This window comes from Patiria miniata, unplaced genomic scaffold (assembly GCF_015706575.1).
Source record: "Patiria miniata isolate m_02_andy unplaced genomic scaffold, ASM1570657v1 HiC_scaffold_6, whole genome shotgun sequence".
NCBI lineage: Eukaryota > Metazoa > Echinodermata > Asteroidea > Valvatida > Asterinidae > Patiria > Patiria miniata.
The window spans coordinates 1,212,748-1,239,291 of NW_024037073.1; the positions used below are offsets into that span (position 1 = coordinate 1,212,748).

The window sequence follows — 26,544 nt, forward strand, 5'->3', positions numbered from 1 at the left end:
GAATAAATCTCGGAAAATTCCAAATTAACATTTAAGAATTTCAGTAAACTTGATAAATTCTGATAAATAATTATTATCTCTACTTACATACCCAGCAAGATGTTTGTCAGAAAATTATTTTCTTATTTTTCGGGGCATTTTCAAAGGGTTCACTTTGCACTTGAAAATAAAATCTGAAAATCACGCCAAAATAAAATTTTCTTCTAACTTTGTTACGGGTAAACAAATTCGCGATTTATGAACAGGAGTGTTTAGAACTTGATGAAATTTCACTTTCTGGGAAATTTCAGTTAAAACTTTTGCTCTAGGTAGGCGCTACAGGCGAAAAATCAAAGTGCGCCACGTTAGGGGCCGCGCCACGTTAGGGTACATCAACAATACATGCCGTAAATCCCTGAAAGATTCCCATATCTGGCCATCACTCATTTTTCCCTTTAGTGGCCTATCAGCAACCGGAAAGTGATAATATGTCCTAAAGAGTCAAACTTAGCAGGGAAATTAGTATTGAGAAAACACTTAGAAATGTTCAGACCAGTCTCATACTGTTTGTGCACAAGGTGACAAGTGATGGCCAGATATGGGACTCTTTCCTAAATCCCTCTTTATAGACGTAACCAAGGACGTAATACTTTACGAAAAAATGTCTCTTCCTTAACATAGCGAGGGTGTTGATGTGTCAACCAGGGCTTACATTTATGCCTTTGTGGCAGCCCTTATAAAATAGCACTCCGCGTTTATAAATAAAAGAGAGGTCTCTTAGCCAGGCCTTTGATGAGTTCAAAAATGGCTTAAATGTCTAATTTTTTTCTCTTCACGTTTCTTTCTTTTTCCCCGCCTCCTTTTAGATCACAGTTTCCCTGAACATGGGTGAGCACAGCTGCACTGACGCCGAGTACATCTGTGTTGAAGTTCTGAAGGGCTCGACTCCTGCCCCGCCCTTCTCGCTATCCTTCAGCCCCGAGTTTGCTAAATATGGTTCCGTTGCTGTGGAATGCGTCGGTGAGTGTCGAAGAAAAGCCAAGAAATGAATGCTTAGCCCTCCTCTGGCACTTTTTTCTGTTGGGGGCGGGAGGGGGGAGGAGGGGGAGGGGGGTCTAGATTCTAACATGCCCCCACCATGGGGTTAAATTGTCATCCGAAGGCACCACATAAGGGCACATACATCTACCAATGACTTTGCCTGCCAAACACCATCTGGTTTTTTGTTATTGAGTATGAGTAAACCAGTTTTGTATTTTGAAAAGTCTGGATGAATTTAATTTCTTGTTTAACATCCCCCTCAGCGTTGATCGTGAGCAGCGGAACCCTTAATGTTAACGCAGCCACACACCTGGCGGCGTTCAAGGAAGACCACATGATGCTGTTCAGCGTCACCTTCATGTCCTCCGCGAGCAGCGGGGGAGCTGGAGGCACAGACTTGTGGGAGCTGGTGGCTTTTCCGGCACAGAATGCCGATGGCTCGGGGAGGAGGGGCCCGGACACAACAGTGCCACTCACATCTGGTAAATTCATGATGTCTTTTGTTTTCAACAAGCCTAACACCTGTTTCAGACAGATGTTCCACACTTGAAGTGATTTTGCCTTTTCATGGCAAGCCCACCCTGGCCAGCCCAGCCCAGCCAAGCCCAACCCAACGCAGTCCAATCCAATCCAATCCAATATAATCCAATCCAATCCAATCCAATCCAATCCAATCCGATCCAGCCAAACCCAACTCAACCCAACCCAACCCACCCCAACGGACCTTAAACCATCCTGAGCAAAGCTCCTAGCCCAACCCAACCCACCTGCAATCGGGGACCCCCTATTGTAACTCTTTTGTTTGTACTCTAACTATTTAGGAAGACCTCCCATATGTTTTGTAAACGAATCCAAATTGGGGACCTCGTGGAAATAGGGGACCCTATTGTCCTCTAGTAATCAAAGTCCCCTATTGAATGCAGAAACAAACGCACCTCGACCCATCCTGAGCTAAGCTCCAAACACAACCCACCCCAACACAACACAACCCAACCAAAATTACCCAAACCCAACTCAACCCATCCTTACCCGACCAATACCCATCCTCACCATTCAACCCACCTGAACCCAACCCACCTGAACCCAACCCACCTGAACCCAACCTACCTCAAACCATCCTGAGCTAGGCTCTCAAATCAACTCAACCGAACCTAACCCAAGCCAACCAACTTGACCCACCTCAACCCAACTCAACCCATCCTTACCCGACCAATACCCATCATCACCATTCAACCCACCCGAACCCAACCCAACCCAACCCAACCTACCTCACCTACCTCAAACCATCCTGAGCTAGGCTCTCAACTCAACTCAACCGAACCTAACCCAAGCCAACCAACTTGACCCACCTCAACCCAACTCAACCCATCCTTACCCGACCAATACCCATCATCACCATTCAACCCACCCGAATCCAACTCAACCCACCTCAAACCTACCTCAAACCATCCTGAGCTAGGCTCTCAACTCAACTCAACTCAACTCAACTCAACCGAACCTAACCCAAGCCAACCAACTTGACCCACCTCAATCCAGCTCAACCCAACTCAACCCATCCCAAATCACCCAAACCGAAATCAACTCACCCCTTCCCAACCAATACCCATTATCACCTTAACATGTCTCTGTTTTTTTTGTGTTCTTTCCAGGCGAGTTGAACACTGCTTTTCCAGGACCCAGTGGCAGTCTTACCTTCAACGCGGTCACAGCAACCATTTCACTGGCCAGCAATCCGTGCAACACTTACAGTCACCTGTGTGCTCAGCTTACGAAGAACGCGAACGCAAACCCTGATTTCCTGATTACCAGTGGCGTCATCGTGTGCTCGGCCGTACTGACTTGCCAAAGTAAGCTGTGGACTTGATGTTCAAAGATCATTAACGTTCATGTTTGGGTTTGTGTTGTATGTGTCCTTTATGCAAGACACTTTGTCCCTAATTTGGCTTCTCCCAACCCAGCATTAAATACGTACCTGTGAGCGCAGAGATGGGTACTTTCAACCATTTTGCTCATGGTTTATTTCTTGGCAAAATTTTGAAATTTGCAAATGGCAGACTTTCCCAGCCAAATCTGATATACAGCCAAATGCCACAAATACTGATTCGCAAGAGTGATTTCAACAGTATTTTTACAATATTTCTTGCCGAAACCTCATATGTTTAAATACTCTGCGCTGTGCACTGGAGCATAAATTGTACAACAATAGGCCATGCACATCGGCACACACACCAGTCCGCTTCCACAGTCTACACAAACTTTGTGTGTACGTGTTCATCTTTTCAAACCGTGGACGCAAAATTCCAGAGAACAAAAGAGAACAATATCGTCCACAATTCCCATCATATGTCCGCGACTGGGGTCGTGTACAAAACCTATGGGAGTCTTCCTAAAAAGTTGGACAAACAAAAGAGGGACAATAGGACGTCCACGATCGACGGTGAACACACGTTTGCATGTGTGTGTGTACAAAAGGTATGAGGGACTAGCCTGTTCAGACGTCATACGGAGGCGAGACGAGGCAATCTTGACGTCTAAGTAACCCGTCAGCCGTGCCTGTGCAAAAAACAGCCAGTGCGTGTTATCACAGCCTCTGGCGCCAACTGTTTAAATGACTTTAGAAAGCCTCCTCGCTTTGAAATGTCAGCATCGCGTTGAAAACTGAGCTGACATGGTGTTTTCAAAGTTTTAAGGCATGCATGCATGTATTATAAAATACACATTATTATTTGCTCTCATTTTCCACTCAGACGTGATACTGACCAGTACCACAGTCTCCCCCTCTGTCGGGGCATCCCCCAACGGCCTACCCCTTTACGAGGGTGTCAGCGGCCAGGAAGTCTTCTTCGATGTCGTGGCAGCGTCCGACTCGACCGCTGGGAGCGTGCCCAGCGGATCAAACCACTGGCAGTTTGACGTGTCGCTGGGAACGTCGAGCGCCACGGCAGCCCTGACTCAGGTTCAGCGTGATGCCACACTCACTGCTGGCACGGACCTCGCATTCACTAGGGTTATGGTGAGTCACTCGTTCAGATAATAAAAACTTGACTGTCCATCACCAATGAGCTGTTAAATGTAAACGAAGAGCTCAAAACAATAAAAATATGAGTCCAACATCAGCTAGAAATTAAAAAAAAAAAATAGTTACATAGTATTTTTCCAAGCTCTGAAAAATCAGAAATGTTTGACAATCTCAAAAAGTGAATTTCAGTATGTCTACTTTATAAAGCTTTAGTATCTGGAAATATAAATACGGACTTTTAAAAATAAAGAATAAGAATAATAACGCTCGGGTTTTTTTTGTTACAGCCTTTTAACACTTTCTTTATGTTGATCTGATTTCCTATATGCAGGCAACTTTAGATCTGAGTACCCAGCGCTGTGACGGGATCGGTAACCTGTGCGCTGAAATCGTGAGGAGTAGTGCCGACACTCTAGGTTTCTTGCTGGACTCTCCCCAAGCTCAGAACATGGGCTGCTTCACCCCAACCTGCCAAGGTAAAAAAAAAGCCACAAAACCTCAGGCATCCCACAATATCAACGTTAAGAACTTTTTTGTACTACAATAACTAATAATAATTTGGGAGGCTAATCATCCCTACTCGCAGCTGGTATGCTGAATTGCAAAGGACACGGCTACAGCATGGTGGAGCCGAAGGCATGTAAAGGCGCACTTTAGCAGCCAGCCTCAGACGGCGAGAGGAGAGGACTGGGCCCCGCCACTCATATGCCGCGCCCAAGACACAGTGGACCTCTAGCATCCCACTGCTCCTACGGCCAGTAATGGCTATGGGATCTTGACCTTTACCTTTTACCACATCGACCCATATATGGCCACGGAGCACAGCCTGAGATCAAAAGTGTTTGCTATGTCAGTTATAGTCTATGAAAGGGGTAAAAACTGGCCGGTTTTTGCATGCTCTGTTCTCCTCTCGTAACGTAATCGCCGATCACATTTTTGAGGGTTGTTGTTGTTGATATGATCACTAGGTGTTGAGATAACCTCGCTCGTCATCAAGGACGGCGTGACCAACTTTGCCCTGAAGGAAGGCACGCAGGGCCACGCCATGACCTTCTCCGTGGACGTAACCACCAACGGTGATGCCGGCAGCGTACGAGGAAGTAACCTGTGGAAGATGCTCGTCTACCTGTCTGCGGATAACACTTACAGCAATCTGGTTGAAGCTAGGGATGTGACGGGAGCTTGGGCTAGTCAAGGTAGACCAGAAATCAGTTTATGAGTGGTTCATATATTCGTTAAAGGGAAAATACAACATTTGCAAACATCAAAAAATAAAACTACCAAATCATTTTGAAATACCTTGCTGGACTGTTAGTGAATGACAGTGTAAAGCATCCTGTAAAATCATGGCACCTGGTATACTGTCATTTTCAAGAAAAGTGGTATTTTTGTATCAATTTCCAACGCTGATCGGCCGATCAGCGTTGGAAAAACTGGCTTTTTTTCAAATACTGGCCCCAGTTGACCATCGCACTCGTTTGCAATCGATTACACACCTATGAACGGGTACAAGCCAGCTAGACTGGTTTCCTGACCTTACAATTCCCCAATATATGTAAACTGCTCTGTTTCTTCTTAAATGGAGTCAGGGAACCAGACTACAGGAAAATGATTGTTTTTCTTGGTTTTTATAGCATTTTCGAACCCAAAACCTCAAAAAAGTCAGTGTAACTATATTTGCTATATATTTCCAACTCCCCAATTCCATCCATTTCTGAAAATTACAGCAAAAACAAATGATGTATATTCCCTTTAGTACTTATTTTTGGGACTCCTGTATTTGTGGGGTTTTCTCAGGTTTTTAAAAAAATGTCTATCACGATCTTTATCATTCCAAAACTACTTTTGCAGTCTCAGGCAGTATTTTTTATTTTCAATTCAATTCAATACATTTCAATTCAAAGGCAATATTTATTGCCACACTTTCCACAAGTAAGTCAAATTAAATTTTCAAATAAAAGAAGGTAATTATATCAATAGTATAAATATTAATAGTACATATCTGAAATTACAAACGACTAAATATACTATAGGAGGATGAAAAGTATGGCATATAAACCGAGGCTTGTAGAGAACAGCCTAACACATGTAAACAGACACAGTGTACACAGACAGTAGTAGATTAAACACGAAGACAGTAAGAATAAACAGGAAAACAAACAGTATATAATAACAGGGCGTATATAATTTTGAGCAGGACTTAAAAAGAAAAATGTAACATTCTTAACAGTTTTGGCCGTTGAAGACGTGCGAGCTGTAACAGATCCTGGTTGTCGGACCGTGGTTGTGGCTGTTCTTTCTAGTAAACCTACACCCTGGTCCCCTCTCATTCTCGTCTAATCAGAGATAATGTTACAAAAACACCTCACTCGTCAATAAATAGCGCCCTTCAGAACATCACCCTGCACGCCCGAGGGCTGGTAGTTACTGAAAGACGACTTTGAACACGTGCTAACTATTGAATAATGTAGTCGTACAGTTTTGAGCTTACTACCTACAGCAATGGGTGGCGTTTCCCTTCTAGTTCTTGGGGAAATAAAAGCCGCTTGTCGCTCGTCTGTTGATATTTTGCAACAACAATGTTCGGTACGTTTTGTTCAAAACAATCAGGACCCAAGGACGATGTTCGGTATAGCGGAATGTTTGGTATAGCGGTGTTCTGTATAGCGACGTTTCACTGTAGTTAGATAGTTTGTTAGTAACAAACGCTCCATCCAATGCAGCCTTGCATGCATGGGTAGGCCTTTAAACCTCTAAACGCTGGCTGACGGCAGTAACCGCAGCTCAATAAAAGGCGATAATCTTGGGGATCAGCAGCATGCCTGCTGCATAGCCGCTCTTTAGGCCAAAAAAAATAAGTCTCCGGTTTCTGGTATGCGCGCGTGTCGCCGTAGCCATGCGCGTCGGCAAAATGAAAAAGTTTTTTTTCCAATAAAAGATGATGTCTCAAGACTGCCAAACTCACTGGTTTGACTGGAATCCTGCTGCTGCACAATTTTAACGTGTTTTTAGATGGGGATATGATCGAGAATAAGCTTTATGTGGCCTCTCTGAACTCCCATATATTTTCACTAAGTTTAGTCGGGCACCAATTGCAGTCCTCAGCCGACATTTGAAGCAAAAAAACCAGGTAAAAAAAAAAAAAAGCCGCGTCGCTGCACCACTTTTTGGGCATGCTCCATACCAGAAACCGGAGACTTTTTTTTTTTGGCCTGAGTAGACAACGACCAAATTCCTGCACATACACATTCCACGCAAAGCGCAACACAAATTCATTGGTCCACAGTTTCCGAGATCATTTCAAGCTTACTCTTTTTCAAAACTTAGTTCAGGTTGGAAACAGTCATAGCTCTTGTGTAAATTTGGTTGGGGTATCCGTCAAGGCCTTTGCAAACTCTTGAAATCTCTCTTTTAGATGTACTGGCAGGGGCGACGACAACACTCACTGACGTCCAAGTGACTCTGAACCTTGACACAACCTGCGCCAACATGCAGCTCTTGTGTGTTGAGCTGGCAAAGGCCGACGGCCAGACGTTCATCCTGGATCCGGCCCGAAACGTCCTACAGACTTGCAAACCTGTTCCCGGATGCAATGGTAAGCCATTTTCCTCTCTAGACATCTTTTCTGTTCACTGTTCGAGGCCAGTAATGTATTTTGAAAGCATAAAAGGAACATTGGCGAGTCCCCGAAAACAAATCTCCCGATTTCTCAAGAAAATCCTTGATCAAAGCGATGAAAGGACTGGTACCAAAAACCCTTCGAAGCTATTCCCTACTGAAATTGTATCATTCAGAAGGAAAGAGTTATTAATAAGGGAATAAATGTGTGCTCCGGAGGTTTCAATCACTCTGTTTAAGACCGCTTGGATAATTATCAGCACCCAGACTCCAAGCGGTCTTAAACAGAGTGATTAATACTGACCTAGCACATAATTTATTCCCTTTCATAAATCCCTTTTTGGTAAAAAAAATCTGATTTTGTTTGACAAGTTCACTTCATGTTTTTTGAAACACCCCTCTAGTTAAATAAAAGAGTAAGATGTAAACAACTCCTTTTATGGAGATTGGCGCGCGTGTTGCGCGTACTGCACAATGTCGCGCAGAATGCACCTGGGGCGTAGCGTTTTGAATAAAGGACTATAAAATTCTGACTCACTGGTAGTGTTGCGCATGCCTACGTGAGGATTGTGAACGTTCACCCAATAAAACGGTAAGAGGCACTGGTTTTTTAGGAGTCCAAATTTCATGTGAAACTGGAAAAGTGTTTAAGACCAGCTAGCCATGTCTTTAGCATCCGTTTAAGACCGGCCACATGATGGGCTCTCAACCAATAGGAATGGGTAAACTGTCATTGGTATTTATGAATGGTGGATATGAAAGAGTGTGCCCCCTATTTTTTAATGATATTTTTGATGCATAAATACCTGAGACAGTTTAGCCATTTCTATTGGTCGAGAGCCCATCATGTGGCCAGTCTTGATGATAAAGCACCAGTCAGAAGTGTTTAAGACCGACCAGCAACAAAGGTGGCCCCTGAACAGGGACAATAACATTCTGGTTTCGAAAATGTATTCTTCAAAATTTGTTGGTTTTGAAGTTCAAAAAAAACTTTTGATAAAGAACACACAATTCAGCTCGGGTCATTCTCAGTGTCCAGATTCCAAACCGTTCTCAAACATCTTGTTTAAAACCAACCAAACAAATATTTATTCCCTTATCAAATACCATGAAACTAATCTTCTCATTTATTTTAATAATGTATTCATTTTTGTGGTGCAAAATACATTATAAACTATTTGTCTAAATGCCCTTTCCATGTAAACATTTTAAAAATACACTTCAAATAATGAATTAATTAGCATAAAGAATCCAAATGTCTATAAAAAGCACATATGGAGAACTAAGGAGCATTTGCCCACTCGCCACTAGTGGAGCTCTGTTTACGTGGGAAGACTGGCTCATGTCTAGGCGCTCTGAGCAAACTTTCGTTAATATGCGGAAAGTATGTTTGTTAAACTTACTTCCTCGCATCGCATTATAAAATATATGTTTTCCTCTTTCAAATGAATATAATTTCTTCATGGTTAAAGTCGAATAATGATATGCACTTTTCCTTTGCAAAGCGGGCAACTCAGTGAAAATGTCGTGTTTCCTATGGAGGTCACGGCACATTTTTTCTATTTTTGAGGGTGCGGGTTTACTTCTTCGAACGGCACACGTGTGTTCCGGGTCGAATACAATTACCTCGCACGGTTTCTGAAAGAGAACACAATAAGCTTTCCTTTCATGTTACAACCGTTTTGATTAGTTGAGAAGAACCAAGGGCACTTTTCTTGTCAAATCAGACATCGCTTTTGTTCTGAGGATCGACCTGCTGTTTATGTATTGTCCGGTCTACGCAGTGGGGGCTATGCAGGTCGCCTGGTCAATGCACCGTTGTGTGTGACCGCAGAGCATGCAGGGCTTTGATTTTCTGCACATATGGGTGGCAAAGTTCTCCATATGCAGAAATACATTATATACATGTAGTAATAAAAAAACTTAAGTTAAAAAAAAGAGATAAATTTAAAAGTAAACCCCTTTAACAGAACAAAAATTTTGCATACGTGTGCATCAGAGGTGTAACAAGATAACACAAGATGAGACACAAAAACAATTGTTCATTGTATTGATTCTTTCAGATCACGATTAAGACAGAAATTGTTCATCCTATAACAAAAAAGGAAAATCTTTATGAGTGTATGCAGTATTGGAATTTGAACTGGCTTATTAGTACCACAAAGACTATTTCCTCAATCCGTTTTGAAACTTTCAGACTCACTTCATTCCTCGTCCCAGTAAAAGTCTGAGGCCTGCTTTGGAGTGATTCGGCCCTGTTGTTGTTAAACAAGGCGTTTGTTTACGGTGTAAAATCACGGATCCTAGACACCAGGATAAACGACTCGGCCCAACTCCTGGTTAGACGCGTGATAACGGCCTGTACTGGTGGCAAATACCATGAATACTTTTCAACAAAGACCACTGTGCGCGGTGGCTTTCAGATTTGCAAGGCTCTGCGCCCGATCCGGCCTCGAAGTCTGTCAAGCCAGCGAATTATATTTTTGAATATTCATGAGTCTACATTTTTGGTCTTTATTATTGAATTCTGATAAGTGATAACTACGTAAGCATGGTAATGCCGAGCACAATATCTTTAGCTTTAAGATGAACAATGAAATGTCGCTTTTGTTTCATCGGTTCGGCATCACATCTCTTTAAAACTTTTTAATAAAAGCCTCATTAAAAAAGAAATTTGGGTAAACGGTGTTCTCCTCGAAATTTGACGTTTATTTCCTGGGTAAATACTTCATCTATGACGACAAAAACTGCACAATACCATCTGTTATATCCTGAAGTATTTATTTCTTAAATAATTTGGAAAAATTATATCTTAAATAAGAAGTAGTTTTGCTTACTGTTTTATGAATATTTCTGTTTTAGATGTCATGCAAAAACCCAACACAATGGCACATCTGGAAAATTCGCGATTACGCATCAACGGGTATTAATGCCCGTTATCACGCGTTTAACCAATTAAGGCAAGTCTGCTCAGTGCATTTTGTACTAGAGCTCAGAACAGTCGTTTATCCTGGTGTCTAGGATCCGTGGTAAAATCGAGGACACACACGTGCAACATCAAAATGAATTGAGGACAGGAACCAACTCAAGGACTCTCGGTTAGAAAATGTGTGCAAACCAATGGAAGCTGTTGCAATAGAGTGCAAACAAAGGAAAAGGGAAGAGGAACAATGGAAAATCCTTGATTTACACCATAAAAAAAAAAATGCTGGTTCTTGTGAATGTGTTTAATTATCTGACCCAACAGGCATTGAGATTGACAGCGTATCTGTGGCTCTCAGCAATGGTGGACTCCTCGTCGAGGGGGTGGCTAGCAACGCCCCCGAGGTGGACATATTGCTGACGTTCACGGATACCAGCGCCAGTGTGACGGGCACCAACATCTGGAACGTGACCATCTACGGCAGCAACAACGAGGCAGGCTTGGGGACGCGCATCTCAGAGCAGAGGTCAGTCACCAGCGGGAACACCGCTGTGGGGGAAACCAGGCCCTTGGACAGCATTACCTGGAACGTGGATATGACCAACCGGCTGTGTGTTGAAGTGACGCACATATGCGTAGGAGTGGAACTGGTTACCGGTGCCTCGGTTTCTCTGATTCCCAACTCGAATCTTAAATGTTCTGAGGTACCCTGTGAAGGTAAGTAGATTGTTGATGTACCCTAACATGGCGCCACCCTAAGATGGTGCACTTTGATATTTTGCCTTTCTAGAACAAAACTTTACCTCCAATTTCACAGTTAGTGAAATTTCATCAAGCTCTAATCATTCCTGTCACAAATCTTGTGTGAAATGTATTCCACAAGTTCAATGTACAAATTGTACACACATTCTGGAATTTGTATTCCTGTGGAGACATTTCTTTGTTCTCGTGTAGTAAAGTTTTCGAGTTTGAAATTGAAGTTTCAAAATGCTCTTATTTTAACCAGAATTAATTTCCTGGGCTGAAATTTGGACTAAATATCCCTTTTCTAAAACTCTTCCATTTGCGACGGATCAACCTACCTTGGAAATTCCTAGTTTTTGAGTAAAATCCATATATCTATTTCGTGAAATTCTTGTGGAGACGTATTCATCTATAGAAATGTTCTTCTGGAGACGTATACAATCTTTTGTTCCCTATTGTGTGCATGTCTCCGTAAGGTAGTAAATTCCAGCACGCTACACTGCATGTGTGTGACACATGATATACAAGTACACACAGCACCAGTGTGCACTACATTTGTAAGTTATTTGTCGCACGTTCGCAGAATGTGCTGATGGAACATGTGCGACTGGAATCGCGAGTAGCACCCAAACATACTCGATTTTTGAGAGTCAGAATTTTAACCCCCGAAATTTGTTCTCGCAAGAGTCACACAAAAAAATGGCAAATTTTTAAAGGATGGTTGTGTCAATGTTTAAATCTTACTTTTAAATGCAGTTCAATCAAAATGCATGTTGTAACCCAATTGGTTGCTTTACTGGGTGTAGTGCCCCTTTAACCTCAATCACCTTCGCTCATACCCCCCGCCCTGCAAACAGGACGCTGGGATACGCTGATGAATTCACACTCTGATTGGATAGATTTTGCATGACCTGTGACCTGTGAGTCATCATGGCTACGACTCTGCAAGGTTTTAAACGGCCGTTGAAAATATTGATTCAGTAGTCTCTTATTGCAATTCATAGATTTTTTTTTTCGTTGAAAAGGGTTCTTAGGTAGGAAAATCTGCACAACTGATCTGTGTTGCAAATTTTCAATTCTCATCACTTGCTCAGGTTCCGTTCGAATCCACGGCTAATGATTGCATTCATATGCGACCCTCAAACATTATCCACATGGTCCGCAATGAAAAAGAAATCACATCTGGTATGGAATGTTTTTCCATTTCTATGACAAAGTTTTCAGACAGCGTTTGCGCGCATTGGCTCACTGCGGTCTTGAACAGCTTCAGCCACATGCTGTATACATAGGTCATGATAAATTACCCAGGATGCCATCCCCACGTCCTTCACAAGATGCTGTGAAGTTCATTAGCGTATCCCAGCGCCCTGTTTGCAGGGCGGTGGGTACGAGCGAACTCAATCACCCTGCCAGAATTAAAAGAAATATTTGTTGTGATTTTTTTTTTCTTGTTTTTGCTTGCAGGAATTGTCATAACAGCGGAACAGTTCAGAGTGAGTTCCGGTGGAATCTTTGAAGCCATGACTCCGCAGACTCTCGCCGTTGATCAAATCAGGGCTCAAGCTAAAGCTAATGGTGCAGTGATCCCCGGTAAGGGTTGCTACATAAATCTTGTAAAATATTATTGAATTTGTTGAACTTTAATATTAAAAAAAAAAAATTATATTCTTTAGACCAAAAAAAAAAAAGTCTCCGGTTTCTGGTATGGAGCTTGTCCAAAAAGTGGTGCGGCGACGCGGCTTTTTTTTTTTTTTTTACCTGACTTTTTTGCTTCAAATGTCGACTGATGACTGCAAATGGTGCCCGACTAAACTTAGTGCAAATATATGGGAGTCCAGAGAGGTCACATAAAGCTTATTCTCGATCATAACCCCATCTAAAAACACGTTAAAATTGTGCAGCAGCAGGATTCCAGTCAAACCAGTAAGTTTGGCGGTTTTGAGACATCATCTTTCATTGAAAATTTTTTTTTTTCATTTTGCCGACGCGCATGGCTACGGCGACGTGCGCGCATACCAGAAACCGGAGACTTTTTTTTTTTTGGCCTTAGATAAAAGAAATGCTGCCACTTTGCTAGATGATTTGGGCTTAACCCTAAACGCTCGTTTTGTGTCAATTTTTATCGTTTTTATTCTTTATTCCTTTTCTTCTTTATGACAGTTCTTTTCTCTCACTTCTTTGAGCAAAAATCAGTTGACCCTTCAGATATAAAAAAAAAGGATCCCAATGAGTCCCATATAGTTACATTTGTAGAAATTTGTAAATTTTCCCTTGTGATGATTTTAGTTAGTTTAGATACTTGTACATGAAAACAACCTCTGTGGTGTTTATGCCCTTCCTCTTTGGCTTGATTTTCCTTGGGAATGAAGTTTACATAAACTCACCCAGTCTCCAACACTCTGAAAAATCTTACAAGCGATTGGTTTCCTTTTTTCCATTTTTAGATAACATGGCCAATATCTGGGATGTAGCGCTTTTCCTGAATTCGGCAATGAACGGTAGCGGGACCACTTACGGTGGCATGGTAAACCCAACGGGCTCATTACCAACGGCAGACCAAAGAAAGGGCATCAACAGCAGTGCCCCCTTGATGATCACCACCCAACTGAATTTCGAGTTCACCCAGAATGTCGTTTGCGGTTCCAACCTCTACGTCTGTCTGGAGATCTCGGAGAGAACCGACGCCATCCCGGATTACGACATCACGTTCCCACCTGATGCCCAGTGTAACCCCATCAGCTGCACAGGTACGAATAGAGCAGTATTACTTCCAAGCAAAAAGGAATCCTTGATCCTGATTGGCCAATTCATGGCAACCACAACGTGGTATATTACACCGTATTGTACGGTCTGTATCGCAGGGCACGTATCAAACGCTTTTCAAACGTGCGCAACTATCACGTGCATGGAAGTACATTCGAGGGATTGACATAGAATTACAGCATTCATACTGTGCATCGAGTTTGAATGAAGAAAAATTCATGTTCTCAGTAGGGAATGGATGAGGGATTCAAATAAAAAAGAATTGACAGAAAAGAATAACGAATTATGTTCGATTTGAACTTATACAGATTACAAGTAGCTTAGAAATAGGATGGTTGGGGTGATATTGAAACTACAGGGATGAACTTAAGACCTCTTTGATATCTTGTGCCCGTAGGGGTTGTGTTTGTGTCAGCCAATCTGATGGTCCCGGCCGACACGAAGCTCATCGAGAACGAGCCAGCGCATCCCGTCCGCGTCACCTTCCAGGCAGACACAGCCGCAGTCACGGCAACTCTTGACTCGGGCACCAACTTCTGGACCCTGAAGGTCTTTGCCAACACGCAGGCGAACGGTACCGGGGCCGAGCGCTACGGGGAGACCGAGGGGGTACTGAGCTCGCAGCAGTTGAACTTGGCGCTGGCGGCATCGTCGACAATCGAGCTGTCCGACATCGACGCAACCTTGAACCTAAACGGGTTCGTGTGTCCGTCTGACATGATTTACCTCTGCGCCGAGCTCCAACGCAATCCCAACTCTGTGCCTCCGTTTACCATCCAGGGCATGCCAAGTCCCCTCATTGCCTGCGAATTAGTGGAATGCCAAGGTAGGCTTTTAGTTTTAGATTTTCAGATTAGACCCTCTTGTTTCTAGACATTTTTACTAGACTTTGCCGTCCTGAATGTTTGTGCGTGACTTGTAGCTTGGGACGTAGTAGGTTTCGGAAACATAGGTTCGACTATCAGCTCTGGCTTCGAGAGATTTCAGGCACTCAACTAAAGTCAAATTCAACATGTGGGGCTCTGGCTCAGCATCTAGGAACATCAGACCCCCTTGTCAGAGCCAGCGTCAAAGAGCATTTCCAAGGGACTAGCTCCCCTTGAACAAAGACATCAATTTCCAACTTTTCCAAAGAGCACCGGAACGGCAAACTGGAGGTCACAGCTTCAAACCCCACTCCAGTCAATTTCTTTGTTCAACTTTCAAAACGATTTCCATTCCATTTAACGAAAAGGCCACAATTTTGAAACCACTGGAAAGAAGCACTGCTGCGAAATCCTTACAGTGCAGTTCCAAAGAGAAAGAAAACTAATCCAGTTTTTGACTTGAATGGATTCGAACCTAGGTCGCAGAACTGGAAGTCTAATATAAATCAAATACCACTGTACCAACCAAACATGGAAAACCACTCCCACTTCAAAATCAGAAATGCCTGAAATGCTTTTGTGCCGGACAAAAGGTCTGAAACCTAACCATGATTGCCATTGTTCACATTTCAGACAATTCCGGTTCATACGAGGTGTCTTAAAAGAAATGTCACAGTCAATCTAGAAATATTAAAAATACTAGTACTCTCTTTTTGCAAAGCAGTCTGAAGACCGTGTGGTAAGTGCTCTACACAATGGTCTAGATCCCATCTCATTTGGACCCGCAAGTCCAGAGATACAGCTTATTAAAAGAAAGGACTTGAATTCCAAGTTCCGTCACTTGGCGCATGTAAAACATGAAAGGCATTCACATACCCAGAAGGTGAACAAAATGGCCCAAACAGATTTTTGACAGTCTTTGCAAGCTTTGCCTTAACTGTTAAGCAGACGGTCCAAAATACACGGAACATAAACTCCTGTCAAGGGCAAAGAAACACTGTATCATCTCATGGTAAATTTTTCACACAAAAAAATGATGTAGTTTCCTCAAAAAAAAAACTGTTGTTCGACTACTACATTTTTTTAGACACCCTGTAATGTTCCTTAACAGGATGCTCCAATAACCATTTCCTTGAAATTGTTAGGCATGTTTGCTTTTTTACCACCTTTAACCGCCTTTTACCACTTGTTACCGCAGTATTATATTGCTAGTTACCATAGCATCGGTTCATTCAATAATTCTCACACCTTTTCTATTGAAATTAACGGCCAAATAATCATTGATCTGTGGCAGAAAACATGGAAATAGTAGGAATTTTCGAATTCTAGTTCTTTGCGGCACCCATCTTGGACGCCATCTTGAATATTTAAAATTGCTCAAGGGTGACAGGTCCACACCACCCTAGATCTCGATATATTCACCCCAAAGATGGGAGTGCTGTGGAGTGCTGTGGCCTCGTGGTTAAGGGACTGATTCGTGGTCTGCTGGTAAAGCTGCAGGTTGTGGGTTCGAGTCCGGGCGGGGTCATGGTGCGTGTGCCCTTGGGGCAAGGCACTTTGTCACTGATTGCTTCTCTCCTCCCAGGAGTAAATGGGTACCTGTGAGGGCAGAGATGGTTATGTGATTGATTTAGGCGAGCCATCAGATAACAGACCGTTCGGGTACCGGGTCCGGTATGCTAATTTCTTTCACCCCAATCGGTACGAAACCAGAAGTCACCCGGTCACTGAAGCGTGACGCCCCAATCGGTCCAAACTGGTGACTCAGGGTTTCACAATAGGCAACATAAATTGAAGTCTGGCCATTGTTGGAGGATTATTCGGCCCACTGGGATTACCAGCGGCAACTTCTATGAAGCTAATCACAGTCATTGTTGCCTACTGGAGGATTAGCGCGTCGCAAATTGGTTCCTTTGTGATGAGCCAGAGCCATGGTGCAGAAGCCTGGTGGAGTTAATCCAGGCCGATCGGTTCCATGCAAGGTCCCAATCCCTTCAACATACTGGGCGGGCTCAACCCCGAACGGTCCGAGGAGGGATTCTAATTTGAGGGCTCGCCTTAGCTTGCTTGCGCCTAACAGGCAGCTTCGAGCTGTATACTCCCCAGGGAGCTGAGATGGTATATGGAATGTTTAATTGGCCCAATGATCAGGGGTAATAATTATACTGTAAGTGCCGTGATTTAGTTTACTAAAAAGGGCGTTCTTAAATGCCGATTATTATTATAAAGATGAATAATCAGCAAAGAAAAAACTGTATCAAACATGTTGGGGTCGGGTGGAAATTTGGCCTTTGGCTGCCGGACTTTTGTTGACCAGTCGGTTTTGAACCTTTTTCCTGTGGATTGTAGGTGTCCTGATTACCAGCATCGACATCGCCGGAGCGCCACTAGCCGTCGTTGAGAGTGAAAGGAACGACATGACCCTGACTGTCACTGTGGGGGTCGGTGGAGCCGACGCCTCTGGTACCAACCTGTGGAGAATGGAAGCTTCGCTGGTTGATGACAACGGGGTAAATTTAGATAGAGTCCATTTTTGGGGGTATCTTACCAGTATTGCTTGTTGGAAACCACCAATCTTTGGGACGGAACAAGAAATAATGAATGTACAACCAACTTGCATTTATGTGTGTAAGGGTCATTTCATAAATTGAAGGCATTCTGGCATTCTGCGCAAATGTCAAAATGGAGAAAGATTTTATAGAAAAATAAAAATTGAATGGCGGTAACCTTTTCTCAATTTTTCGAATTTATTGATATTTGTACGTTAAAGGGGACAAAAAATTGGCCTCTTTCATTTGTGCGGCTACAGAACTCGCCACATAAAAGGCCTTTTCCACAGTATTTTTAATACTTTTTAACATGTCAATAAATGCCAACTTTATTGCTGTATTCAATTTTGCAGAAACGTTTACTTGCTTTATTCAAATAATGCATTTCTTTTTTTTTTATCGTCTTGTTCCCTACCTCAGATGGAACTGGCTACTGTGGATGTGAACTTGGGTGACCAGGCCAATTCAGCTGTTGTAGCCGGACAGCCAATCACATTCAGCGACCTGCCGGTGCCTTTTGACCTGACCAATCAAGTCTGCCCCGATAACGGCACGGTCATGCTGTGCATCGAGCTGTCTAGGGGCGGCAGCGCCAACACCGATTTCACCGTGACTGGAGTGACGAGGCAGTGCCTGGACTTGCCCTGTAAAGGTGAGAACCGTCTTTTTTTCCCTGATATATTTTAGGATATTTTATACCCTTCAAAGTTTATACAGCGTGTGTCAATAAAAACCCAGGATTCAAAGCGATTTTTTTTTCTGAGAAAATTATGCTACTGGTGTGCCTAATTTGATAAGGATTTGATTGTCCATAATTTCATCTTTGACAAGATTTTTGTTTGGTGGAATTTGGACTTTTGGTTCAAAAGTTATGACAAGTTTTGTGAAGCCCTTCTGAAGCGGGTTGGTCTGATTCAATGACCTTAACACAACGACCAGTTATGTACAATGCAGATATACATTGAAGACAATTAAACCAGAACAAAACTTTCTTTGAAACAACTGATGATAAGTATCACTTAAATTTAATAACTGGACTATCATTGTTTCAAAGCATCATAAATGTCGTCTCTGACATATCAAATAACATTGATTGTGGACTAAAGGATTATGTAAGCCTAATCCTGCCACACATGTCCTTCTTTGTGATCCACAAATACATTCACCTGTACTGAATTCAAACCTTTCATTGGGTATGTGTGATTTCACAAATCAGACCAGCGTGGAATTTATAACCCTTCTTCAATGTACTCTATCTCTGGACAGGATTGTCCAAATGAGATGGGATAAAAAGCATAGTGAAGAGAAGGAAAGGTACTTTGAAAAGAGGGTTAACATTATGATGAATAGGGGTGGTTTATATTCTTAATATTTTTGTTTCTAATCCTGTGTTTTTATTGACACACGCTGTAGAAGTTACAAAGCAAGCCAGGTATTAGTTCAGAAAGATTCCAGTAAGATCTGGGCATTTCAAACCAGATGGGGCAGAATTGACTGCAAATTTGGGATTGGAGAGGGGGACACTGGAGGTCACAGCAAAGCAAGATGTTTTGTTCAGTTTTTTTTCTTGAACTTTCCTGAGACCTTATTGATCATGTGTACAAAATAATATATAGAGAACTTTCTCTGCACTTAAGAAATTACAGGGGTCATCTCATACTAAAATAACATGGACAGAATTGTTGTTGTAAGTTGACATGACGCTAATTATCGCGTGCACAAATTTACCCAAATCTTGTTTATATTTATATAAACCTAATTTGGTTTGAATTGTGCAGGGATTTGGAGTGTTCACCATACTCCACAGGAGATAACCTCAACCGAATTAGAAGTGTGGGCGCTAACTCAGACTAGGAGAATTACCATATCACATGCAGTGGGAAACATCTTGTTACCTTATGTAACATCTTGTTATCTTGTTAACTATCTTATAATAGTTTATGCGGTACCCTCTGCTATGTACATCAGATTCGAACCGGCCAACTGATCCCGTTAGCTCGGTGGTCGAGTGGTAAGACATCTGCACTAGAAAGCAGGAGGTTGTGGGTTCGAGTCCCACCCGAGTGATTTTTTCCAACTTTCACTCGGGAGGTAACACACTGAGTATACAGTGTTTAAAAATGTCGGTGAAGGGCAAAACCTTATTTGATTTATATCACCCCGACGCAAAATTCCATCTTATAATCTTGTTACCTTTGTTTGCTTTTATGTGTTTTTTTTCCAGTCATTGAAGCAAGCTAAATTTTGTTTCCTTTTTTTTCTCCAGGCGTTGTTATTGTTCAGAGTGCCATCAGTGCCTCGACAGGCTCCCTCTTGGAGGGCCGTGCCAGCAATCCCATCACCCTCGATGTCTCTTACACGTCGGATCCAAACGGTGCCAGCATCAGTGGCACCAACCTCTGGTCTGTCACCGTATTTGGCAACAACCAAGAGGACGGATTAGGTATGTTGAGACATTACGGGTCGAAGCCACCATTGCATATGCACGTCTTGAGTCCGTTTTTTATCTGAATGTGCATTTGCACATTGAATGCAAACGTACATTAGGCCAAAAAAAAAAGTCTCCGGTTTCTGGTATGCGCACGTCGCCGTAGCCATGCGCGTCGGCAAAATGAAAAAGTTTTTTTTTTCAATAAAAGATGATGTCTCAAAACCGCCAAACTCACTGGTTTGACTGGAATCCTGCTGCTGTTGCACAATTTTAACGTGTTTCTAGATGGGGTTATGATCGAGAATAAGCTTTATGTGGCCTCTCCGGACTCCCATATATTTGCACTAAGTTTAGTCGGGCACCATTTGCAGTCATCAGCCGACATTTGAAGCAAAAAAATCAGGTAAAAAAAAAAACACAGCCGCGTTGCCGCACCACTTTTTGGGCAAGCGCCATACCAGAAACCGGGGACTTTTTTGGGGGGCCTTATCAGTCTCTTTTTTTGTCTATACATCAGATTTTGTAGAGTGATAAAACTGAGGCATATTGTTTGCAGTAACATTTGAGCGGAGTAAAAAAATAAAGCACTAGAATTAAGTACTGCTGTACTGAACTTGTTTGGTATTATTAATTACAGCTTTAACCCTCATGGCCCATTAGCCATCAGTCCATCCTCAATCCTACAAAACCCTCCAACAGCCAAAATGTAAAAATTGGAATCACCCTCAATTAGAGTTGTTATGACTTGAGTCAATGACTCGACTCGAGTCTGACTGGAGTCACAATTTTTGCCATTCAGCGTTTATCCTCCAAAATCCTCCAAAACCGCCTGGAGGATTGAGGAGGGTTAGGGTTAACATCCTTTTGACTTCAAGGACAAACCTTTTTGGTGGATCCAAAGATCTTTGTTATTTTTTTTTTTGTATCTAGAACCTTCTCCTGAATTAAGAGGTCTCACCTCTTTCAAACCAATCATACGTGATTAAATAAATCACAACAAGAGGGTGACAATTGATAAATTAGATGCATTTCAGTCTTTCGATATAACCGTACTGCGGCCACATGCAGCAGATAATTAGTTATGTATGACGTCATTAGATCGCACAAATTGATGACCTATCTGTTCGTTTGGGAAACCTTTCTTTGTGGATAACATTTTTCAGTATGCATTCTTTAATGATGAATCTTTTACAGGAGCCCGCTTGGCTGAGACAGATGGTACCCTGCAGGGCAACGATAACGACTTTCCCTTGAGCAAAGGGGACACCGTGGAATTCAACAGAGTGGCTGCGACTCTGAACCTAAGCCCTTACCGGGTCTGTGAGGATGTCCACTGGGTGTGTGCTGAGCTGAAGAAAGGAGCTAGTCCCAGTAAGGACTTTTCATTGACGGACACCAACAATGCCAGGATTGCTTGCATTAGTCTGGCCTGCACTGGTAAGAGGGTCCATCACAAGTCTAGCACAAGTCCAATCACAGTTCAAGTACAAGTCAAATCACAAGTCAATCATAAGTTGATCACAAGTCAATCATAAGTTGATCACAAGTCAATCATAAGTCAGTCACAAGTAAATCACAAGACATTCACAAGTCAAATCACATTTTAAGCATAAGTCAATCACAGGTCAAATAGAACGTAATCAATCAAAAGTGAATCACAAATCAAACCACAAGGTACCTCAAATGATAACTTTATCACAGGCAATCAAAAATCAAATCACAAGACAAGTTAAATTACAAGTCAATCACTGGTCAAATCACAAGTCAGTCAACTGTCAGTTGTATTAAGTCCATGACAAGTCAATCACAGGCCAATTATAAGTCAATCACCAGTCCATCAAAAGTCACTTACAAGTGAAATCAGAAGACAAGTCAATCGCAAGTCAGTCACTAGTCAATCATAAGTCCATCACAAGTCAAAACACAGCTCAATTACAAGTCAAATCACAAATCAATGTAAGTCAATCATACATCAATCATAAGTTTAATCACAAGTCAAAAAAATCAAGTCAAATCACATGTTGATCACAAGTCATTTACAAGTCAAATTGCAAGTCAATAAGTCAAATCACAGTCAGATACTCAAAGTTTGATTCAGTAGCAGCTATGAGTACCTCGCCTCACTGGCTCACTTGCCGACCTTTAAGAACGTCTGCATACCAGTCAAGTGTTCCACAAAGACAATGTTGTTTTCCGTTTCATGTACCACTGAAGGAGATGTGCGTAGAGTCCTAGCTTTTGTCGTTCTTGTACTTTACAGGAGTGCAGATTTCCAACACGGTGCTCACCATTAACAACAACGTTTTGACGGAGGATTCTGGGGTCCAGACGATAACGGTGACCGGTGTGGTCTTGACAGGGGCACCTGGCTCCTCAGCTTTACCGAATACTGATTCGAACTTCAATGTGGTGATCTTTGGCAACTCCATGGAAGACACTTCAGGACCCAAAGTGACCCAGGCAGTGGTAGATTTTGGTTCTTCGCCGCAAAGTGTAAACCCTGGTATGTAGAAATTTAGCGTGCGATATGTAATTGAGAAATCAGATGGAAATGTCAGTTTTTCAACGACAAAGTGTTCATTGGAACATCATACAGGGTGACATATCAAAACAAAACGCTGAGTACACTCTTTCTCATGTGTGTGAAAAAAGTACAGTCTTTTAATACTAATTTTGTGAGATTTTAACCCTATTTGTGCCTCTACCAACCACAGATTCTGCACTTATGAAATTCTGCAATAATTCAGTTTAGTACAAAATCCTTAGCTAGGCATGTGAATAGTAAGCCAATTTCGACATCTCGTGTGAGCAATGACTTGTGGGACAAATATTTGGATAAACAGACCCGCGTGGTGCTGTAAGCTAGTCATCTATAGGGACTAGGACTGCGTGACGTATTTTGTTTATTCAACAACATTGCATTGTTCATGAGAGTTAGGACATGTGCCAGTGAAATGGTGATTTGGTCCTTTGAACATTTTTTGCTATCCCTTGAAATAGGGTAACTGTATGCATGGAACATTCTGCTGTGCAAGTAGAGAGGACATTGGGCCTAAGCCTTTTCTGGTAATTCTGAATTTTTGCTCACTTGTCCCCAGGTGCTGAAACTACATTGAATAACCCTGGATTGGCAAGCTTGAATCTGACCGATGTTTTCTGTGCAGACCTTCAGTACTTATGCGTCAGAGTTGAACGTGGTGATTCATCCTTTTACAAATTCAAATTGGAAGGAGTCCCCAACGAGAACAGCCTACTGGATTGCGCTGCGGTAACATGCAGAGGTTGGTTTGTCCTATTAACCCTTTTAGACGTTTTGATTACAGCAACCATCTCTTTTTTGGGGGTAATTTTAACCCATTAGCAGCTGCACTACTAATCTTGGTGCAAGACGTTCTTAGCGGGGTTGTTTGTGATAGACAGCATGGCCTTTGTACCACTCAGCAGCATGTATGTTCCCATTCACGAGTCAGTCGGTCGGCGAACCGCACGTAAAGAACACCTTGGGAATTTCTCATTACAACAGGGTGTGACTTAATATGCAAAAATAATATGCAGCGCATGTGCATTGGTGGAAACAAAAGACCTGTTCCGAAAACCGTTAGTCGGGCAACTACCGTACGCATCCAATCGACGGCACTAGGTGCTAAACTGGCTGACTGGTTCGGTGGAATCATAGCCACTTCAAAATTGATGAAGAGTACTGATTTCTAGCCTTCCAAGGCCCAGTTCCCTTGCTGCCAAATTGATTGCTTTGTCCACGTGGTCGACATTTTTTATCCAACAGCTGGCTTGCAAGTTGTAGAGGCATGGCTTGGAAAACCGCAGCACGTACAGAAACCAGACATGCTTACGTCACACACGTTTGCAGATGCACGCGCAATTCTGCTCGTAATTTCCTTAACAGAAATACAAAATTCCCAAGACTTCCTTTGCGACCTGTTGGCGTGTGTGTTAAGGGCACTCCCTTCAGTGAATTTGCTGCACAGTCCAGCAATCGGTGTGCGCTGAAGCATCACACTGCTGAGGATGTCTTGGAGCTAAGACTACTGTACTGCATTGTGTCCATTCCCTGATGGTTCATAAAGACCATAAGAGTTCAGCAATCAACAACCTCTTTCAATACTATGATGAGGAAATCTAAAATTGTGGAATCACGCCTTTTTGTTTACAGGCGTGCGTGTGACAGGCGGAATGGTGGACACCATGTCTGTACTCCGTGAAGGAAACCCAGCCTATCCCATGACGGTGAGGGTAGATTTTACCACAGACGTAAACGGAGCCAGCGTTAGGTCGGGCGGCACTGATCTGTTCCAGTTGAAGGTAGGTTCATACAGCAAAACTGGGTAAGCCTAGTAAAGCAGGTTCCACTGGCATGCAACTTTTCCTCGTACCGGTATTTCACTTCTTATGAATGCCATTACAAATTGAAAAACACTGTACAAAGTCTTGTGTGGTTTGGAGTTTCCTCGTTTTTTTTTTAAATTCCCAGTTGCATGCCTGGACTTTTCAGATCACACAACATTTTGCTCAGTTGACTCAGAATGGCTATTCACTGGAGAGAGTTTTATGCATCTGGTTAAAGGGGGATGGATTTAGCCCATTCATTGGTGTTACGGGGTAAACCTGTATGATAGCACTGCCCGACTCAAAAGCCACAGTCAGTCAGTCAATTAGTCAGTCAATTAGTCAGTCAGGTACATGAAGGACCAAACTTGTTGCCATGGTTGCGATCTTGCTGTGCCATGTTGGACCCATCATGCCTTGCACGATCTTAACCCCTGCAATTGTGTTATCTAAATGTGCCAAATAGTGGCACATTTTTGTGGCACATCTCTAGTGGCACATTTATCTAACGCGCGACGCAGTGCTTAACATTTTGAAAGTGTTTGTAGAATCAATCCTTTCAAACATGAGATTTCGACGTCCCGTTACTTAGCAAGGATTTATATTAAATGTACGTACCTCTGTTGCCCCTTTCTCTTGGGGCGAAAAACAAGGCGTCCATAATCCAAATCGTACAGACAGTTTTGAAATATAAATGTTTGTATGTAACATGACGTGCAGGAGATAATGCGCGAGCCCATATAGGGCGTGCAGTCCTCAAAATGCGCATGCAGCACGCTCTGAATAGCCGGTCAGTATAGTTTACGTGTTCCTCACGGCCGGCCGGTGGTTAGTGAAGCAACGTGCATGCCCCCATGGAGTCAAGTCTGATGGAGGACATTAGGCTTTGATAATTAAAACTCCCCGTGCTATTTTGAGTTTTACCCAAAATTTTGAGTTTCACCCTTTTGCAGAGGTTTGTTGATGCCCAAAATTAAAAAAAATTCGGTTTTCTGTTAAAAAGTCAGGAATTAAAAGATTAATTTGTTGATAAGCACCTTTTAGAGCAACGTTCACAGAGTTCTATGAATATTCACGTCTGGAAATTTCTCTTCTTCAGGCATTTTTGGCAGACTCAGCTACTGGAGGGGGTATCCGAGGCGCGGATCAAAACGTGACCCTACCGGGAGGCTCTGCGAGCCAGCCCGTCACGGCCGGCGGTCGCATCACTTTTGTTGACGCAGTGGCGACGCTGGACACCACCACGTGGACATGCCAGACGGAGAACTTCCTCTGCCTGCGTCTGTCGAAGGGCCCAGCAGCCTCACAGAATTACCTCCTTGAGGGTTGGGATGGCGCCAGGGATGACACAAAGCTCCTGACATGCACGCCTATAACCTGCAGAGGTAAAGTCGCTGTAGACTACTTTGGCAACTAGCAATGGGGGGGGGGGGGGTTGGACAAAAAGACTACTCAGTGCTGGATAGCAGCCCGGACTTTTTCGGTGCTCACCATGGGGTGGTTGAGCTGGACACAATCTTACTATTGAGGGTGCTGTTCATAGAAGATGAGTCTTGAAAGTATCAGACAGTGGGTGTCATATTTGTTGCAGTAGGCCTATATACACTGACAGACACCATTCAAGATTCAAGTATGTGTTGTAACTCTCTCTCGCTTTATCATCCGAAAAAGGGCGGCCAAGACAGGGCGGTCGCGACCGCGGAATAAACGTTATAGTGTGCATGTAATCCAAATAATATGTGCACCAAAATGGTTAAAGAAAATCATGTTGGAAGGTTTTGAGCATTATAATTATTTTTTTTCAACCATTGTTGCTGTTTGTACAATGTAGGCGTCAATATTACCGATGTCGTCTTTGAGGTGGATGGAGAACTATCCTTTGAGGAGAGAGACCCGAGCGCCACATTCACCTTTGACCTCGGTCTGGTGGCGGACCCCGAGGCGGGCGGCGTCACCGGAACCGGACTGTGGAATCTGACCGTTGCCCTCAACAGCATGTGGGATGGTTCTGGCGAAAGCTTCGGCGAGACCGTGGTTGTTCTTTCGCCTGAGAACGCGAACCGTGCCGTAGATCCGACCGGCCCCAGGACCAACCTGACGGACGTCCAGGTGACTCTGCCGTTGGATGGGGTCCAGTGCTCTGCTGCCAACCCCTTCTACTTGTGCGTCAAGATTGACAAGGCAGATGGTAGCAGTCCTGACTTTACACTCACCGTGGACGACTGGCACTGTACCATGATCACTTGCTATTGTAAGCTTCCCAGAGC

General features: G+C 43.1%; 1 protein-coding gene across 1 annotated transcript in view; it reads left to right on the top strand.

Moving 5' to 3' along the window:
* LOC119743207 overlaps window positions 1–26,544 on the top strand; it is an 85,609-nt gene that overhangs the window by 15,071 nt on the left and 43,994 nt on the right. The window contains exons 7-26 of the mRNA XM_038219590.1: window positions 846–999; window positions 1,284–1,502; window positions 2,670–2,867; window positions 3,768–4,033; window positions 4,371–4,515; window positions 5,008–5,235; window positions 7,455–7,634; window positions 10,905–11,297; window positions 12,789–12,914; window positions 13,769–14,071; window positions 14,485–14,913; window positions 17,303–17,463; window positions 17,923–18,154; window positions 19,769–19,945; window positions 21,128–21,370; window positions 22,194–22,436; window positions 23,032–23,214; window positions 24,105–24,253; window positions 25,377–25,662; window positions 26,109–26,528. Of these exons, the coding sequence (XP_038075518.1) occupies window positions 846–999; window positions 1,284–1,502; window positions 2,670–2,867; window positions 3,768–4,033; window positions 4,371–4,515; window positions 5,008–5,235; window positions 7,455–7,634; window positions 10,905–11,297; window positions 12,789–12,914; window positions 13,769–14,071; window positions 14,485–14,913; window positions 17,303–17,463; window positions 17,923–18,154; window positions 19,769–19,945; window positions 21,128–21,370; window positions 22,194–22,436; window positions 23,032–23,214; window positions 24,105–24,253; window positions 25,377–25,662; window positions 26,109–26,528 (4,735 nt within the window). The remainder of the gene's footprint in view (window positions 1–845; window positions 1,000–1,283; window positions 1,503–2,669; window positions 2,868–3,767; window positions 4,034–4,370; window positions 4,516–5,007; window positions 5,236–7,454; window positions 7,635–10,904; window positions 11,298–12,788; window positions 12,915–13,768; window positions 14,072–14,484; window positions 14,914–17,302; window positions 17,464–17,922; window positions 18,155–19,768; window positions 19,946–21,127; window positions 21,371–22,193; window positions 22,437–23,031; window positions 23,215–24,104; window positions 24,254–25,376; window positions 25,663–26,108; window positions 26,529–26,544) is intronic.